At 46.2% G+C, this 20,366-nt stretch overlaps 1 protein-coding gene across 4 annotated transcripts in view; it reads left to right on the top strand.

Moving 5' to 3' along the window:
- Positions 1-6,546: 6,546 nt before the first annotated feature.
- The window catches only part of ITPRID2 (ITPR interacting domain containing 2), a 66,161-nt gene continuing 52,341 nt past the window's right edge, over positions 6,547-20,366 (top strand). The window contains exons 1-3 of one of the 4 annotated variants that reach the window (XM_081023420.1): positions 6,547-7,602; positions 8,614-8,877; positions 9,664-9,712. In XM_081023420.1, the coding sequence (XP_080879546.1) occupies positions 8,691-8,877; positions 9,664-9,712 (236 nt within the window). In that variant the 5' untranslated portion in view covers positions 6,547-7,602; positions 8,614-8,690. Of the gene's footprint in view, positions 8,878-9,663; positions 9,713-20,366 lie in introns of all 4 variants that reach the window. The other 3 variants (XM_081023419.1, XM_081023421.1, XM_081023418.1) reach the window with 3 other exon arrangements.

Here is a 20,366-nt window from a genome sequence, read left to right as displayed (position 1 = left end):
GTCCCTCTTGGCAATCATTAAGTATCCCTAAGAAGGGAAATAAACATTTAATAACTAGTTGTTGCACATGCCATGTCTTGTTCTTGAGGAGCACTATAAACACCCTAGCAGTGGTCAGGCTGATGAGTCATCCACACTAGAGAGCCAATGTGGTGTAGTGGTTAAGAGCGGTAGACTCGTAATCTGGTGAACCGGGTTCACTTCCCCACTCCTCCACATGCAGCTGCTGGGTGACCTTGGGCTAGTCACACTTCTCTGAAGTCTCTCAGCCTCGCTTACCTCACAGAGTGTTTGTTGTGGGGGAGGCAGGGAAAGGAGAATGTTAGCCGCTTTGAGACTCCTTAGGGTAGTGATAAAGCGGGATATCAAATCCAAACTCTTCTTCTGACCATAAGAAGTGCTTGAAAAATTTACAAGAGCAGGATCAATATACTTCCCACCCGACAGATTCACTTGACCCACTATTAGGCTGCTGGACCCACTACTTGACCCGCTACTAGACTGGACTAACTAGATTATATCCTTCTAGGGTTTCACTTGCCAGATAGGTTACTATTTTTATATACATGCAATATTGAAATGCATTTGCGAGTCATTTAGAGGTTTGTAGTTTGCTTGGCGCTGGGAGAGCTCATTGTTCATTTTCTGAAAAGGAATTATTTGTACTTCAATTAGTAAAACATACTGAATTCATTAGCCGTACTGGCCATACTCCAGAGAAGCACACACCCCGGATCTCGGCGTGCAACTATGATTTTTCTTCTTTTTAATCACAGCAGGTTCTCCTCTTCTTCTGCATACTGCATGCCACTAGTTAAACTCATTCCCCCGTTTTTACAAGCCCCAACAGAATACATGCAATGTCAGGAATCTTTTGGTTCTGAATGTGGCTGCTCTGTGAGTTGACACAGAACCAGGAGAGAAATGTGATCTACTTCAACTTTTACCTTATTCGTGCTTCCCCAAACCATACAGTCACCAAAGCGCCACATTTTTATTTATTTATTTTTTGAAATTCTCACTTCAAATTTTGCAATGCAGTTCTGTAACCCAAAACTGCATTGCAAACTTTGAAGGGAGAATTTCAAAAAAATTGCAGCATTTGGTGCTCGTATGCTTTGGGGAAGCACAAATTAGGTAAAAGGTGAAGTAAACCAAATTTCTCCATATATATATATATATATATATATAAATTTCTCCATATATATTATTTAAATATATATATATGATGTGCGCACACACACACAATGTGTGTGTGCGTGCGTGTGTGCGCGTGTATGCATTGCATAACAATTGTACTGGGAGAAATGAACACTAAAATACTGGCGACTTTTCACCTGTACTAAAAAATAAATAAAGTGCAGACTGTTGTAAAAATGTGGCAAACTGAGCTGAAGACTGGGAAAACAGGAGACCCAAAGTAACAGATTAGTCCAGGGGTCAGCAAACTTTTCCAGCAGGGGGCCGGTCCACTGTCCCTCAGACCTTGTGGGGGGGGCGGACTATATTTTGGAGAGGGGAGGAAATGAATGAATTCCTATGCCCCACACATAACCCAGAGATGCATTTTAAATAAAAGCACACATTCTACTCATGTAAAAACACGCTGATTTCCAGACCATCCGCAGGCTGGATTTAGAAGGCGATTGGGCTGGATCCGGCCCCCGGGCCTTAGTTTGCCTACCCATGGATTAGTCCATCCCTGGTGGCGAGCCGTCAGAACGTTTGCTTATAACATTGTCCCCATTCACTCATGCAAGCCATTGGGCACTCCTAGACAGCAAAAGTTATAAACGGCTTACCGTCTGAGCCGAGACCTTGTCTGAGCAACAAAGTCTTTCTAGTTATGTTGTGTTTCTGTCCCCATTTACACTATACGTTTAAAGTAGTATCACACTACTTAGAATAGTTCTGGCTTCCCCCAAAGAATCCTGGTAACTGTAGTTTGCTAGGGGTGGTGTGATCTAAGGGTTGTTAGGAGTTAGGGACACGGGTGGCGCTGTGGTCTAAACCACTGAGCCTCTTGGGCTTGCTGATCAGAAGGTTGGTGGTTTGAATCCCCATGACGGGGTGAGCTCCTGTTGCTCTGTCCCAGTTCCTGCCAACCTAGCAGTTCAAAAGCATGCCAGTGACAGGAAGGTAAATGGCAGGAAGGTAAATGGCATTTCCGTGTGTTCTGGTTTCCATCACGGTGTTTCATTGCTTCAGAAGTAGTTTAGTCATGCTGGCCACATGACCTGGAAAGCTGTCTGTGGACAAACACCAGCTCCCTTGGCCTGAAAGTGAGATAAGCACTACAACCCTATAGTCAGCTTTGACTGGACCTAACTGTCCAGGGGTCCTTTACCTGTTAGGAGTTCCTTGGGAAGAGGCACTGACTGCTAAACCACTCTGGGAATGTCTCTCTGTGAGGGGAATAGGGTTCTCCTAACAACTCTCAAGGGACGCAGGTGGTGCTGTAGGTTAAACCACAGAACCTAGGACTTGCCGATCAGAAGGTCAGCGGTTCAAATCCCCGCCACGGGGTGAGCTCCTGTTGCTCGGTCCCTGCTCCTGCCAACCTAGCAGTTCGAAAGCACGTCAAAGTGCAAGTAGATAAATAGGTACCACTCCAGCAGGAAGGTAAACGGCGTTTCCATGCGCTGCTCTGGTTCACCAGAAGCGATTTAGTCATGCTGGCCACATGACCTGGAAGCTGCATGCCGGCTCCCTCGGCCCATAAAGCGAGATGAGCGCCGCAACCCCAGAGTCGGCCACGACTGGACCTAATGGTGAGGGGTCCTTTAACAACTCTCAGCGCCCTTAACAAACTACAGGCATCATGAATGTTGAAATTGTTATGATACTGCTTAAAATGCACAGTACAGATGGTGCCTCTGTGTATCTCTTGGCTCTTCATCAACTACCAACACACATTGATACTGTTGCCTAGATAGATTTTCTGTAAATAAAGTATATCTATGGCTTTTGTTTAAAAATTTGTTAGTTTCCAAAACAGCCAAGAACAAAGAGTCTGGTAGCACTTTACAAGTGAACAGATTTTGTGTGAGTGTGTGCAGTATTAGATTTAATGGATGGGGATTGTTTCAATATTCCAAATGTAGGCCAATCAGGTTGCGGAGTCACTTCATCCAGGAGCCTGATTAGCTGCTCCTGCAGGCCAATCAGGTTGCTGATTCACTTCCACCTGGAGCTGGATTGGGTGGCTCCTGCAGACCAATCAGACTACTGCATTCTGGATCCTATTGTTCTAGGATTCAGCTCAGTACATAACAAATAGATTGCCCAAAGCCAGGACCCAACCATGCAGGGTGTATTGCCACCCAAAGTGGCTGCAGTACAACACAGATGTAGTAATTATCAAGTTCATTCCAGTGGATTAAGAAGGTTTCAGGCTAAATGTATGAGCTGAAGACCTGCTAGGCAGGGTGAGGTCACCACCCCAGGCAGCAGATTTGGGGTGTCACAAAAGGGCAACACTCTGTTAGTTATTGATAATTATTGTACTTCTGCTACCAGGGAGGGGGAGAGAGGATTGTGGGAGTTTGTGTCTCAGTTGCTGCAATAACGTGGAGAGTCTTAAGAACCTATTTGGGGTTTCCATTTGCTGCTCCACCTCAGACAGAGCTTTCTCTCTTACCCCTAGTTACCTGGGATCTCTCTGTTCTCTGAAAGTGCTAGAACTACAACGTGCAGGAGACACACTCCAAGGATTAATGGGGTGTTTTGCCATAACACCCACCCATTTCTATACATTTCCCATCCAAAGCCATAAGAATTCTCTCTCACGGTGTTGATATTTATGGTTCCTTTTGCGGTTGTTGCTAGCTCTTGGGATTCTTAAAATATCTATGGCTGCCCCCTCAGTCAGAATGATTGCCCTCATTGAATTTGCCTGGTTTTCTTCTTCTAAATAATAGCCATGGGGCCAGGTTCAGTGGGGTGCAAGGGTACCAACTTGAATAAAATATAAGCCCCACCCCACATAATCAACCACACACCCATTTGAATGGCATTGCCCATCAACTTTGGGGGGCAGTCACTACAAATATTTTGGGGGGGGTGAAAAGACCTCAGCCTCTAGAGGTTAGCTGCTAGGGTGGAGTGTATGTGTTAGACATAGATCTTCATTGTTGCCAAGTTGTTGTGGACACTGTCAGATATTTAACTTGGGACTTATCATAAGAAATCAGTTATATTATGATGGTAGTGTTGGTTTGGAAGTCCCAGGTGTCAGACGTAAGCAGCATTTATTCTCTAACGGAATCTGATCATGTACCTCAAAGTCCATGGAGGGTACTAGATTGGGCAAATGGGTTTCTGGGCTTGCTTCATTTTCCTCAGTGGTTGCACATATGCATGTTGTAACAGTTGTCTAAGGATGTGCTTGGCTAGCAATTGCAGAATACTCTGCCTATTATCTCAGGACTGAAGATCCCTCAGCGAAACCTTTCATCCTCTGGCTGTTGACTGGGGAAGTCAGTTGTCTCAAACACCACTCGCCACACCTCTAAATGAAAGCAATTGTCTTCCTGACAGAAGTGACACAATAGTCTCTTGCCAGCTAAATAGTTCTCATATTTCCCCTGCAAACAGAGCAACTATGGAAAGGCTGCCAGCAAAATGGCTGGGGATCTTCTGAAAGTGAGGGGATGGCAAACACGCACAAACGAGGCCTATTATTGTGTGGGTGAAGTAGAGAAAAATAATTCCAAGTCCTCACAGCTGAAGGGCCTTTGGATGCTCAGGGTGAAATGAAGCACACATTTGTTTTCATGTCCCCACCCAACTGTCTCTATTTCTATCGTTGTAGATTGGGGTGGACGACACCCCTAAACCCTATAAATCAATAATACGAACTGCAGAGGAATTCCTGAGCCAGCCTATGCTTTGGTTGTTATAACCAAGTGTTCATAGGCCTTAAGCCTCATTTCTGCCCTGATCTGGCTTTTCAGAAAGCACTAGCTACTTTAATCTGCTTAACTGCAAGTCTTAGAAATATTAAAAGTGTCGCAAATGAATTCAAATAAGTATCTAGAAAGGTTCCCATTGCCAGCAGTTTTATGGAGCGCTGACATAAAACCCAGAAGAGGATTATCAAACTTTTGCCCTTAGCAATGAACATGCAGAAGAAGCCAGAATGACTCAGGCAAAACTGTGACACTCATTTCCCCTTATTAAAAAATAAATAAATCAATTTGTTCTCTTTGTGGAGTCGACCGCTCTGTAGACTAGCTTGAGATATTTTGTTGCATAGAGTGCAGCATCAAGGCAGGGGTTTTCAACCAGTGTGCCGTGGCACCCTGGGGTGCCTTGAATGCTGGTCAGGGGTGCCATGGGCAACACTGGCCTCCGTCCCTCCTTCCTTTCCTCCCTCCTCTGATGCCCTCTTGCACCTCTGCCTCCCAAAGACTTGCACAGCTGTTTGTTGCAGCAGCCCTGGCTACAAGCTCCCCAGGCAAATGGTGCCTCTGGGGCTGGCCAGGGAGTGCTGGTTGCCAGGAGCTGAGGCAGCCTCAGAGTAAGCAAGTGGGTGAGGGAGCCCAGCCAGCTAGTCCACCAGCCCTTGGGTTGGAAATGGACAGACAAGTGGGAGGCAGGCATTGCACTGGCCTTTATTGTGCTTGCTGTGTCAAAGGCCTGCCTGGGAGCTGAGTGCCCAGGGCTGAAAGGGAGCCTTTTCACCATGCAGGCCTGGCAGCCCCCGCTGCTGCCACTGCTGCCTCCCAAGGTAAGGTGTTGGCCACACGTTCACCTTTGACCATTCTCCGTTGGACCACTAAGGCTGGAGGCATCCTCTTTCCAGGTGTGTGAGGAGGTACCTCACTTTGGGATGGGGGGGGGCAGCTCAGAGACTCGAGAAGCAGCACAGGCTGCCCAGAGGACTCCCAAGGAGAGGGGAGAGAAGGCTGAGATAGCACTGCACAAGCGAGGGTGTTCAAAAAGGGGGCTGCCAGCTCTGCAGGCAAAGGGAGACATAACTGGACTCCTGAGCCCCACAGAGGTGCCACAAAAAGAATGTAGTTGGTCAAGGGAGCCGTGCACCCGAAAAGGTTGAAAATTTCAGATATTTCAGGGGCCCTGACCCCCCCCCTGCATTTTGGAAACCTTTGGAAATCTAAGAAACTGTCATAGCCACCACAAAATACAGTACAGTGGTACCTCAGGTTAAGTATTTAATTCGTTCCGGAGGCCCGTTCTTAACCTGAAACTGTTCTTAACCTGAAGCACCACTTTAGCTAATGGGGCCTCCTGCTGCCACTGCACCGCCGGAGCCCGATTTCTGTTCTCATCCTGAAGCAAAGTTCTTAACCTGAGGTACTATTTCTGGGTTAGCGGAGTCTGTAACCTGAAGCGTATGTAACCTGAAGCGTATGTAACCTGAGGTACCACTGTACTCATTTCATAGATGAAAAACTAACAATGCTCAGGACCTCCCCCCCCCCACACACACAAAGCAGGCAAAACAAGGAAGAACTCCACCTCAAAGTTCACCTCTGTTTGATGTTTTAATTTGCCCAGAGTGACTATGGCAACCCAGTCAGATGCGTGACATAACAACATCAACAACAACCCCAAAGAGGCAATCCTGAAGCAAAGAACCCCCACAAGTTTATTTATTTCATAATATTTCTACACTGCTTGATTGTAATGTGGGGTAAGGTTGGGGAGACAAAAAAACCCCACAAAATCAAGCGGGGGGGGGGGGTGGAATTACAATAGTTTAAAACAAGTGTTCCCAAGCTTGGGTCTCCAGCTGAAGGTCTCCCCATTCATGCTTCAATGGCGGCAGGTCTACTCTGGGTTACTGTTGTCTTCCGAAGTTTTACAGCCAAGTTTCAGCCATCTACACCCCAGTCACACCTATGAAACTCAAGTCACACGGTTACTGTTGCAATGTCACCATCACGTTTTTTACTTGATGTTATCTTCTGGCCGGCCCTTTCGGAGACTCCCATGGAAAGTGCTGTACTTCGAATCAGTCCATAAGCAACACACCCACCCCAGTTTTGTTTGATTCAGGTGACTGACTAAGCCCGGGTGCGGAAGACGGAGTCAAATCACCCAAGGAAAAGTACAGCACAGAAAGGTAGGCGTTGGATAGCTCAGCTGGTAGAACATGAGACTCTTAACTCTCAGGATTCCAGGTTCGAGCCCCACATTGGGCAAAAAAGATGTCTGCATTGCAGGGGCTTGGAATAGATGAACCTCGTGGTCCTTTCCAACTCAACCGGGAGAGCGTGAGACTTAATCACAGGGTCGTGGGTTCGAGGCTCAAATGAGTAAAAAAAAGATTTCTGAATTGCAGCGGTTTGGACTAGGCGACCCTCCCGGTCCCTTCCAACGCTGCAATTCTATGATCCCTCCGGCCACTACAAGCACCCTTGTCCCAGCCCCAGGCTTTGTTTATTTTTCAAGCGACACCGCCAGCAGGAGGAGATGAGCGCGCCTCTCGCCTCGGGTCCCCATCACGTGGGCCGCTGCCGGAGCAGCAGTCAAACTCTCCTCCCGACAGTTGCGGTATGAGGAAGTCGGGGAGAGGCGCGCTCGCCTCGCTGTTCTCCTGAACCCGAGAGCAGCGAGGGCGGAGAAGACTAGGACGTGAGTACCGCGCTGTCCTTGGAGTGCGGGTGTGTGAGGAGGGATTTGGCAGGGTCCCTTCCTTCCTCCTGATCGCGGTGGAGGCGCCCGGGGGAGGGGACCTTCCTTGGCAGCCGTGGCTTCCCCTCCCCTGGGTTAGGACACCGCGCCTTCTTAAGTGCCCTCTTCCCCCTTGTCACCACCGGGACGCTGGAGGAGGAGGAGCCGGATCCTGCCTTCCAACACTGCCTGCAGTCCGCTCCCCAGGGAAAGTGGGGTGGTGGGGGGAGAGACAGCAGGAGAGAGAGGAACACCCTGATTGATGATATAAACTCTCCGGTTTCCGTGCTCTTCGCGTCCGATCAGGCTCGGGCGGGCCTGCTTTCGCCTCTGCCGGTAATGCCGCTTCATTCCTCGGCTGCTTGCTAGTCCCGGGCGCGGCGGGCGCAGCAACTCTCGGGTGGCGTCGTGGGGAAGTTTGGGGCGGCTTCGCTGGCGGGCGAAGGGCGGCTGCAGAATTTCGCAGCGGCCGGGAGCTACCAAACGCAGAGTCAGTTTCCCTCCTTCCTGCCTCCTCCCCCGGCGGCTTTGCTTGTTGCTACTAGGTTGCAACTGGAGAGGCGGAGGCACGCTTTCAAGATTTTTTTGTTTTATAGCCCTGGGAGTCGAGGGGGAGGAGTAAATGCTGGGTCGTCTTGGTCATGCAGCCGGGGACGGGGTTGCTGCTGGGTGCCTGTGGCCAGATGTGCTGCTGGTGGGCAGCTGTGGGGTGGCCCCCTCGATTCCAGTGGCTCCCAGAGGAGCGGATGCGCTAGATCGGGGGCGCCCAGCGATTCTGCCGCCGCCACCTCCTCCTCCTCCTCCTCCTCCTGCGCAACTTTTGCACAAGTCGCCCATCGCCACCGACTTGGCGCGTAATTGCGCACGGCTCCTGCTGGTGGTGGTGGTGCTGCTGCTTCCCGCAGCTCGACTCGATCGCGCGCAAAAACGAGCTCTCCTCCGGACCTTTTCTTTCTTTCCTCCTTGCTGTAGGTTGGAGGCGTTCTTCAGCAGCCGGGTGAGGGCGGGCGAGCGAGTCACCGAGAGCGAGAAGCGGCTAAGGGCTCCCGATGGAGGAGGAAGAGGTGGCTTCGGTGCGCGACGAGTGGCAAGGGGTCGCTCAAAGGAGAAAGGCCTGGGCCAAAAGCAGAGACTCTTGGCAAGCGTCGGAGGCGGAGCGGCTCTCTCCAGAGGCAGCTGAGCCGGCGCCGGAGCAGGAGATCGCCGGGGGGAAATTGCCTTTGGCTGCCGAAGGAGGTTTGTCTTATTAGCCTCATGGTTTTCTCTCTCTTTGGCTACCCAAGAGACACTCGGAGGAGTCATGTGGCACCTGAAAGGTTAACCGATTGATTGTCGCATCAGCATCTGTGGGCTAGAGGCTGTTGCTTGGGTGTCTGATGACGACCACAAAAACTGATGCCAAGATAGAGAAATGCCTTTCAGGTTTCACAGGAATCTTATTTTGATGAGCAAATAACTGTTGGGGGGTGGAACTGAACTTTATGGCTGCTATCCTAAACTGCCATACCGAGCTCTGAAGCTCTTTCTTCCTACTGCAATATCACACTTTCTTTTCACTAGAAAGAAAATCCTAATGAGCTCACCATGCTGTTCTATGCATGTTTACTGGCTGAGTTGAATGCAATATTATAACTTTTAGGCAGCAATCCTAATCTCGTTTACCAGCTCTGTTGAATTTGGTAGGACGTGCTTCTGAGTAGGCTTGTAAATTTAGTAAAAAAAATATTAAAATTGTTTTTAGGATTAGCCTGCAAAATTCCCAATTGAGGCCTTGTTGTTCATACTTTTGCTTTGTCCTTGAACGTTTTAAAGAAAATGTTGGGAACTTGGCTTCCCTTCTAGAAACTGTTGATATTGTGCCTTAGCTGGTCTACATATCATTTAGTTCAGTGGGATTTGTGAAAGCCAGCAGGAAAGATGCCCCGGCAAATGGCTACTTTTATCATTCATCAATGATAACTTCTTGCTTCTCCCCATTTCCCTTTTGTTTCTCTCTGCCCTTTCCCACCTCTCCCCATTCAGCAGGCTCTATTCCAAATGAAAAGATTGCAATATGGCTTAAAGATTGTAGGTAAGTACTTCTTGTACAGAATGATGCAGTTGTTCAATATATCCATCCTGAATCTTGTAAGATATCTAGAACCTCTCTGGCCCTGAGGCTTTTTAGAAATACCAATTGCAAATCGGTTTCCCCTTAGCTTCTTTTTGCCTCCCAAAATGTGTCTTCGTAGTAAATCACATGGATTGCAATGGATTTTCTCCGTGTTTCGACCATAATCCAACACATCTTTTAATCCTTTGCATGCTTTCTTTGGGCTTCCTTCTGAGTAAATTTGCATAGAATTAGACAAAAGTTGGGCATGCATTTAAACTCACTGATCTATAAGGAAATTCAAGCCCTCTTTATTTTGTGCTGGAATAGGCTGTGGCCAGAATATTTTGTGTGCGAGAGACAGAGATGAATGGAAAACTGCTCTTTCGGCTAAAGTTTATTATGTTGTTCAGGAAATAGCAGCTGTTCTTTGGGACGGCAGGTCCTGTTGTTGTAAAGACACAACCCATAGTGCATAGACCGGGGTGTTGTCTGAAAATATAACTGCATACCAGAAACAAAGGGAAAGTTCCATGCTGACTCGGCTTTGTGATTTCAGCTGCGATCTTAAATGCATTTAGGATGTACCGGGAAGTAAGCCCCATTGCAACTGGTTGGATTTCCTCCCATGTTTGTAAACAAGTTTTAAATTAACTGCTGCTGCAACTGCAAACCTGCTTTAGCCTGAAGTCTTATTATTTATTAGAGAGGAGTGTTGAAACCAATTCAGCTTCTGGATCAGGGTTTCTCACATAGTGGGCTATGGGCGACTTTCTCCTCGTTGTCTTGCATTGCCTCCTAGCTGATCTCGTAGGCTTTTGGTTGGATTGATGCCAGTTTGAGCAATGCCTTGCATGCTGAGTAAAGGTAGCCAGAGGACTCAGAGAAATTGGGTGTGCATGTGTTTGGAAAGAAGTAAGAAAGGAGATTCCGACTCAACATCAGGAAGAACTTTCTGACAGTAGGAGCTGTTTGATAGTGGAACGGTCTCCCTCGGGAGGTTGTGGACTCTCCTTGGAGGTTTTTAAGCAGAGGTTGGATGGTCATTTGTCATGGCTGCTTTAGCTGAGATTCTTGCATTGCAGGGGGTTGGACTAGATGCTCCTTGGGGTCCCTTCCAACGCTACAATTCTATGATTCTAAGGCACGGGTCACCAACCTAAGGCCTGGGGGCCGGATGCGGCTCAATCGCCTTCTCAATCTGGCCCATGGACGGTCCGGGAATCTGCATGTTTTTACATGAGTAGAATGTGTGCTTTTATTTAAAATGCATCTCTGGGTTGTTTGTGGGAGATAGGAATTTGTTCATTTCCCCCCCAAAATATAGTCTGGCCCACCACATGGTCTGAGGGATGGTGGACCGGCCCACGGCTGAAAAAGGTTGCTGACCCCTGTTCTAAGGGCCAAATGTAGCATTGAAGGGAAATGGAAAGTGAGATCAATACTAGTATTTAATAGTAATAATAATAATCAAATAAACAAAATGGGAATAGAAAATAGAGAGATAAGAGAGGAATGCTGTCACTGGAGGAAGAAGGGAATGTAACAGGACCAGGGAGGAGGGATAAAAGAAATTGGCAGTTTTGGGGTATGGGATAAGGTATAAGAAGAATGTGAAAGGAAACTGGGAAAAGAAGTGACAGGAAATGGGTAAAAATAGTCTTAAGAGGCAAGTGGGAGGGGGAGAAAAGGAAAATAGAAAAGAAGAAGCCTCTTAATCAGCAAATTTTGCCTAAAGTAGAGAAGCCAAGTCACAATTCCTCCAGAGCAAATGGCTGTAACTTACGTTGAAGAAAGCTGAGCTGTGGAACTCCTTGCCACAAGCAAACTGCTGTGTCAAAGTATGTAGCAATTTCCAAAGATAGATTAGATATCAGTAGAACATGATGCCTGTATTTGCCAGCTGGTTATGCCAAACTCTGCCTCCACCCACCTCTATTTTGTGACTGGCTCTGCCACTGTCCCACCATTTTGTGTTTGGTGGGCCTCGTGAGTTTTCAGCTGTCTTAAGTGAGCTGGGCCCTGGGGCTAGAAAGTTTGAGAACCCTTGTTCTAGATAAATGTGTTTTACATAACACAGTGTACCATCTGGAGAGATTTACAACACTTCATTCAGTTTTCCTGAGAGCTGAATTTAAATTAGAATAATGTATAGGTCACTTAACACTGCTTCACTCTCAGTTGCACTTCCTTAATGTAATTTACTTCACAGGGTTGTTGGCAGGATATAAATGGACACCCATTTATGGTAACCAAAGGGTCCATAGAAGAAGGATGGGGTGTAAGTGACTTTTATAATACCCCTTTTCTCTAGCTATGTACTTCATAAAATTTTGGAAACCTATGATTTTTTTTGTTTTGTTTTTAAGGTAAAATTAAAAACGAGGATTTTCAAAACATGATCATAGCAGATCAAGATAAGCCACAAGAAGTATAGCAATTCTTTTGTGTAGGGCATTATGGTTTTTTTTTTGACAGTTAATTTGTAACATAATTTGTAACATAAACATACTTTTGCTACTTCTGTGGGTCCTATCCAACTTGTATCATACTCCAAATTGACCATTGAAATGAATGGACTTACATAACTTAAATGCTTTAATGTTAGTGGATCTACTGAGCATGATGGTGGAGATCAATCGGTCTTCCAAATGACACACAGTCCATTTTCTGCCTTTCCTATTTTCCTTCTGTGTGGCTTGCTGTGATAAAGACTTAAAGCAGAGCTGTGGCGTAGACACTCCCTCCCATATACAGTGTATCAAGTTTGAGGTTGTGATCCAGAAACTGTAGCACAGAAAAGCAACGATTGGGTTTCCCTATATTTTTTTCGTTTTGTTGCCCTCCAGGTGTTGTTGAACGACAGTTCCCATCATCCCTGAACACTGGCCACGCCAACTGGGTGCTGGGGTTCAAGAGCACCCCATAGATCCCATTCCCTGTCCTTAAGGATCTCCTCCTTTATTGGACGTGATCAGCATTCCAAACATTTTTAACACCTATGTGAACTGAAGTTACTTTTATTATAAGCCAGGGGTCCAAAGAACCATGGTTCTGCAATCTTAGGGCAGGCTTGTAATGGCAGCTCCTTGTACAACATAGCAAACACTGTTTGAATGGAAGGAACGTTCAAATGCAGATTGTAGTATAATGTGAGGGTTTGCAGCTTGGTGAAAATCATTCTTAAAATCTCACTAGGGAATGCTGAGTGAAGCCTTTGGATGAACCAGCTGAATCAGCTGTCTTGGATACTGGTTATTATGGTTATGGCTGTTTGCAGTGTTCTGATGTAGAGGGTATTCTGAGCAGTTAGCTTACTGTTTTCTTTTTAGGTGTATCAGCAGGTGAGCCCTGCCGCTGCCATTATTTAATTCTCCTCTGGGCTGTAGTGTGGATGCTGACTGCTATTCACCCTGTCCCAAAACTGCAGGGAAATGAATGATGTCTCTCAGCCTGCCCCGCCCCAATGTTCTGCCTCATCCTTTTGGCTTAGATGTGATTTGGGGGTTTGAGCTATGGCCATCAAAAATTGCTCATCGTTTCCCTCTGTGGTGTTTAGTCTGGAACCATTTCTCTAAAGCGAGACAAGGGATTGATACGCTGCGTTCTCCAGTCTGAAGAGGGAATCTGAAACTCTTTGAGGAGGTACCAGGAAGGTAGAGTCAAACCTAGAAGCCTTGCAAAACTAGAAATTCCACTATTGTTTCTCCTTCAAATTCAGAATTGGCCAACCTTGTTCTTGTAAGGTGTGGAAAAGGCGACTGGAGAAAAGTTTTTCAGCACTCTCTTAGAATGCTGTTATTTATTGAATTTTATTATTCTTTGGAGTTGTACCCCACCCTTCCTCCTCAAGGAGCCCAGGGCAGCAAACATAACACAAGTTAAAACCAAAGGAAGCCAAAACATTGTAGAACAGTTAACATATCCTAAAAGCAGCTACTGTCAAAAACATCTAACATCAATTCTAGTTTAAAACAGATAAATGCTCCTAGTTGTTTCCCCCTTACTGCTTTTCTTCATTTCAGGGGAGAGAGTTTGCCATTGTCAAACAGCTGGGAATAAGAAATCCTAGCTGATCTGCTACAAATCACCCAGAGATCTACAAATAGATCCAAAGTTGCTGATGATCAAACAATTTCTTTGGCGACAGAGAGGTCTGGGATTAACAAAGCCTTAATGTTTGCAGTGTTGGGACACGGGTGGCGCTGTGGGTTAAACCACAGAACCTAGGACTTGCTGATCAGAAGGTTGGCGGTTCGAATCCCCGCAACGGGGTGAGCTCCCAGTGCTCAGTCCCTGCTCCTGCCAACCTAGCAGTTCGAAAGCACGTCAAAGTGCAAGTAGATAAATAGGTACCGCTCTGGCGGGAAAGTAAACGGCGTTTTCGTGCGCTGTTTTGGTTCACCAGAAGCGGCTTAGTCATGCTGGCTACATGACCCGGAAGCTGTACGTCAGCTCCCTCGGCCAGTAGAGCGAGACGAGCGCAGCAACCCCAGAGTCGGTCAGGGGTCCCTTTACCTTTACCTTTAATTTTTGCAGTGCACCAAAGGCATGGGATATTATAGTTCTGGTGTATCTCGTGTATTTATGCTGTGAGGGGCTATTTAATCTAGAATATGAAAATAAGTGGGAGTTTCAAAATGCTGTTTACCTTTCCCGTGCCTTGTTTGAGAGAGAATTATTTCTTGGTGGTGGTGCCTTAATAATAGCCTATAGAGGAGCAGGCTTGTCTTCTCCACCCAGGCCCATTAAACAAAGGAGAGGTGAGACGCTTCTGGGAAATGATCATTTGCCACAGGGTTATTCAGATAGCACTTTGCTCTTCTCCAGAGCATCTATACAGAACCTTCTCCATGCCCAACAATTTGCATAGGGATGCAGGGGGAACTCCTTGTCCTTCTGTCGTTCAACAGCTCCAGTCAGAATGGTAAGTGGCCAGGAATGATGGGAATTGTAGCCCAATAACATTAGGAGGGTGCCAGGTTCGCCATCCCTGACTTAGTGTCTTCCTGATGCATCTTCAAAGGAACTATCTGAATAGCAAGTGCAGGCATAGGCAAACTCGGCCCTCCAGAAGTTTTGAGACTACAGTTCCCATCATCCCTGACCACTGGTGCTGTTAGCTAGGGATGATGGGATTTGTAGTCCCGAAACATCTGGAGGGCCGTGTTTGCCTATGCCTGAGCAAGAGGCATACAGTTTCAGGGCCCAAATTCACTCACTGTCAGATCAGACATCCGGGTGCCCCACCTACAATATCTACTTTAGGGTGAAATCTTCTCCTCACGCATACCCCCCGTTTTCATCCTGTTTAGTTATCAGAGGAAGAAACTGCCTGTTTCATGTACAAAGTGGTGGTGTTTTTCAAACGAATTCCTTCAAAATGCATTCTGAAAATGAAAGGAGGTAACAAAGTTGGCCATTAATTTTTTTCTTTTAATGGTAGTGCTAATTTTATCATTTGTACCTAATGTAAAATAATTTGCCCCAGCTGTAAATCCTCCCCTGATGCTGTACAAGGCTTTGTTGTCCTGTGTAAAACACAACTTATAGCATACCGTTGAAACCCTTCCGGATCCACCTTGGGACTAAGGAGGCGCCTGCAAGTTATTGCAAAGATTAATTTCATATTTCTGAGATGGATATGGCGTTCTGCAGCCCAATTGTGCATGTTTACACGAAAGCCCTGTTGAAAAGAGGTGCAGATTTCCGTCCAGTCTGGTTGCCTTCTGTTTGTGGGCTCTGTTAGAATCGGTACTTCAAAACACCTGGGTTTTAGTGTGGCTTCTTGCTGTCTTTCAAAAGTAAATGGTCTAAGAGGTACCTCTGATCCAGGCTGCAATTCGATACCCCTTTACCCTGAGAGTAAAGCCCTATTGAGCCCTATTCAATGTCAATAGCACCATCAAAGAATAGAATTTTCAGGGCAGCTGTTTCTATATTTATCAGAGAGCAGGCTTATAAACACACTTCCTCCAGGGAAATTTCTGGCCCCTTCAGCTTCCTTTTTTTTTTTTTAAGCTCCCAATTCTTTCTTTACAGACTTTTATAGAAGGAAAATCACCTAGTTGCTCAGTGAGAGGTAAATCTGCTCTGCTGCCTTCCATTGCGGTGTTCAGGGAGCGCCAAGGCGGTGGAGTAATCAGTAGTTGGACACCTGACATTTGAGTTAATGAAATAAAATGTAAATGAAAATTGCACTTCTCTAACATGTTTAAAAGTTTTGTTCTATTAGCAATAATTTCCGAAAGCTTAGCCATATTAGTCTGCTACTCCCAAAAAATAAAAATAAAACCATTGTGTGTCACCCTAAAGTCCTAACAGATTTGCAATGCAATCCTAAGCATGCTTACTCAGAAGTTAGTCTGTGTACATCAGTGGGATTTACCCCTAGTTAAGTGTTTTTAGGACTGCAGCCCTATGGTAAGTATAAACAGACCAGAGGGTAAGAAATAACTGTGTAGCTAAGTAAAAAAAAGCTTATGCTACAATAGAGTTTGAAGAAGAGGAGTTTGGATTTGATACCCCACCTTTCACTCCCTTTAAGGAGTCTCAAAGCGGCTAACATTCTCCTTTCCCTTCCTCCCCCACAACAAACACTCTGTGAGGTGAGTGGGGCTGAGAGACTTCAGAGAAGTGTGACTATCCCAAGGTCACCCAGCAGCTGCATGTGGAGGAGTGGAGACGCGAACCCGGTTCCCCAGGTTACGAGACTACCGCTCTTAACCACTACACCACACTGGCTCTTCATAGAATTGAAGAACGCAGGAATATGCAGCTGTTCCATATGGGGATCAAACTTGCAACCTTGGCATTATCAGCACAATGCTCTAACCAACTGAGTTAGGTGACTCAAGCTTCTTTGTTTGAATTCGTTATACTATTTAGTGGAGTGTTTTTGTTTTGGCATTGGCTTACCTTGACTACCCTAAGCTGCCGTCCTTTCTACACTTTCCCCGAAGTAGGTCCAGCTGAATTCAGGAGGACCTACTTCTGAGTAGGCCCTGATAAGGTCGCACTTGTCAGTGAATCCATAAGCCTTTGTCAGCTGGGGTAGTTCAGCTGGTTAGAGCATGAGACTCTTAATCTGAGGGCCATGGCTTTGAGTCCCATGTTGGGCAAGAAGTTGGGCATTGCAGGGGTTGGGCTAGATGACCCGCATGGTCCCTTCCAACTCTATGATTGTTGCTGTGGGCTCACCTGTATAAGAGCCCTATTTTTGTTAGCAATTTGCTGTCAGCCAACATATAATCAATTGTGCTGGTTCTTACCCCAGACATGAATGTATATTCCCTGGGGATATCGCCTCTGGTGCAACCATTTAGAATATGAAAACTTAGGCAAAGATCAGAAGATGACCTAGATGGTCGCCAGATTCTATGTACAGATCTGTAGGCACAGACAATCTCCCAACTCAAACTAGTTTGTTATGAAAATCCCCAAACCCAGTTCCATGGGTGACTCTGGGTCAACTCCCTGCGGTAGTTTATTGTTGTACCTTGTTTTTAAATTTATTGTTGTACATTGTTTTAATTGTTTGTTTTTCTTCTGTGACTGTACCCCCAAGTGTGTTTTATAAGCTGGTCTCTGATCGTAATAAATTATCTATCTATCTATCTATCTATCTATCTATCTATCTATCTGAGCCCTGCTGGAGACCAGTGTGGTCTCACAGTGGCCAGCCGGATGCCCTTGAGAAGCCCATAGGCAGGAGGACACTTTGCAGCAGCTCTTTCCCCAGTTGTGTTTCTTCAGAGGCACACTAACTCTGACGGTGGAGCCGCAACACTGCCATCGATAGCCTTATACCCCATTAGTTTGCCTAACCCCCAGCACATCCCATGGGAGCAAATTCCACAGTTCCAACTATATACCCTGCCTGAATAAATAAATAACCTTTTTGCCCATCCTGAATCTTCCGACGTTTAACTTGGTTGGATGTGTGTCTGAGAGGGAGAAAAACCACTTCTGTACATTTTCTTTGCTCTGTGAATAATCTCAAGCACTTCTGTCGTGTCTGACATTTGCCTTAATTTCCAAGCAAAGCAAAAAACAGTGCCAAATGTTGCAACCTTCCTTTGCAGCCCCCTCAGTCATTTTGCTTGCCCTTTTCCTGCCCTTTGTCCAGCTCTGAAGTGTCCTTTTGGGGGGGCGGGCGCCACAACCAGAACTGTACACAGAATGGCACCGTGCAGTTAATTTACCTCATGAGCTTTTGCTCTGGAAGAACCTAAGTATATGAGGCAGACTTGTACAGAACATGTGCAGATGCCAACAACAACAACAATAACAAAAAGGAAATAAAAAAGAGTAGGTATAGTCAGAAGCCGAAGCCACGAAAACTGCCGCCAACAATGTGGCTGGTTAGTCATTTCTTGTGTGTTTGTTGTGGTCGTGTTCCACCCTTCCTCCAAGGAGCTCTGAGCGGTGTGCATGAAGGCTGCCTCATCTTATTATATGTTAGAAAATGTCCTGTCATATGAGAATGTGTCATCCCTCCACCACTCATGGCTCTCTGACTTCGTTTCACTAGCAGTTCCCTAGAGAATATAAACTCTCTCCCCCCCTCCATTTCCAGATAATAGCAAACAATTTCTTCTCTTCCCATGAGGCAAGTTCTTTAGGCTCCACTGCATGCCTTCTGTGTCCATCTTTTCCTCTTGCTTTTGTGTCCTCTGTAAGTTGTTCCCTCATGTTCCTGTTTTTGAGTTGGACGCCTGCGTTTTGTAGGGGGCTGCAGTTTACTGAGTCAGACGTTCTCTGACCACTCTCCCATCTACCTCTTCCCTCGAGTAGTCCCACTTCCTGTGCCCTCTTCCAACACCCACAGACTTTAAACCAGTTCTTACGGGCACTTCTGATAAAAGGTTGCGCTGGTTTTCCACCCTGGGTGTTCACCATAGATATGCCAAGAGATTACAGTGATGGCGTTGCTTGTCTACAGAGAATAAAGGCCAATGGTGGCTTTCAGTTGTATAATGGAAGTTGATGCCCGCATAGCTGGTCCTGTTATCTTGGCCTTGTGAGGGTTTTCCTCCACTCCCAAGCCACCTTGACCTTTCATTTTCTTGAGTAGTGCTGCTGTGTGTCATTCTATTGCAGACCATTTCCCCTTGAGCAAATACTACATTAGCAAACATTTTATGACATCACAGTAGCTCAGTTGATCCCCGTGATTAGCCCTCTGACAGATGGAAAGCAGATGGCAGCCTGTGGCTAGCCTGTTTCTGTTTGCCGAGGGTATAATTGTATTGTTCCCTACCACATTTCACAAACGGAAATAATTAACGCTCCTATGCATGGATGGGGTGGGGTGGGGGATGTTTGAGACTATGGGCAGAGTTCAGCAGACCAACAGTGGCCTGGTGTGTCAGCAAAATCCAGACACTCATGGCTTCTCAGAAGAAAGTGGGAACTAAAGGCTCCTGCAAGAAGATTTCTCTAGATGAGAAAAGCACCAAAGCAAGTCACACGTTGCTGGGAAAGTTAAAATTATGTGAAGGACACACATTGCATGGATTCTAACGTACTTTTCCATCTATAAAATGCCCCCATCTATAAGACCCCCCATATTTTGGGGGACTCAAATTTAAGAAAATGGGGGAGAGATGGCTCAGATTTGTTGAGTTTTTTTTGCGGAGGATTGCCCAGAGTTTTACAGTGGTTTTTTTTTTGGGGGGGGTTGCCAAAAATTGCTCACACGCAGCATCGACACTGACAATTGCAGGCAGCAGACAATTGCCCACTTCTCACAGCGACAGACAATTGCAAACAGACCCTTCCCCAGCAAAAAAATCCTTACCCAACTGAGAAAAGCTGTCCGCTGGCAATCACACGCATCCCAGAACAGCCACCGCCAATTGTGGCAGCGGCAGCCAATCAAAAGCAGTGTTTGCTGCAGAAGCCAATCACCAGCCCAATTAAAGAAGCAGCAGCCAATTGAAAGCAGCCCTTCTAGCAGCCAACAATTATCACTGACAAGCTCCTGCCAATCACCTATCCACCCCATTCACTATCCACGGATAAGATGAGGCAAGTTTTTGAACATAATTTTAGAGTAAAAAAACCTCGTCTTATACATGGAATAGTACAGTATTTGGAGGATGTTCATAGAATCATAAACTGGTTGGAAGGGATCATGAGGAGAATTATCTAGTCCAACCCCTTGCAATGCATGAATCTCAATCAAAGCATCCATGAGAGATGGCCATTGAATCTCTGCTTAAAAACCTCCAGTGAAGGAGAGTCCACTATGCTGGTTCTGTTTTACAGCTGGAGAAGACTTGACACACAGCAGTAAGTGGCAGAGCCCAAGAACAAGCAGCAAATCCATGGCAGGGAATTCTTAAAGCGGAAACTGCATCTGGTATTGCAGTGCTATGGTTTTCACAGTAGTGATGTATGGAAGTGAAAGCTGGACCATAAAGAAGGCTGATCGCCAAAGAATTGATGCTTTTGAATTATGGTGCTGGAGGAGACTCTTGAGAGTCCCATGGACTGCAAGAAGATCAAACCTCTCCATTCTTAAGGAAATCGGCCCTGAGTGCTCACTGGAAGGACAGATCGTGAAGCTGAGGCTCCAATACTTTGGCCACCTCATGAGAAGATAAGATTCCCTGGAAATGACCCTGAT

This window comes from Podarcis pityusensis (assembly GCF_964106645.2).
Source record: "Podarcis pityusensis genome assembly, chromosome: 1".
NCBI classification, from domain to species: Eukaryota; Metazoa; Chordata; class Lepidosauria; order Squamata; family Lacertidae; genus Podarcis; species Podarcis pityusensis.
The sequence above is the reverse complement of the archived record's forward strand: the minus strand, read 5'-3'. Positions and strand labels throughout refer to the sequence as shown.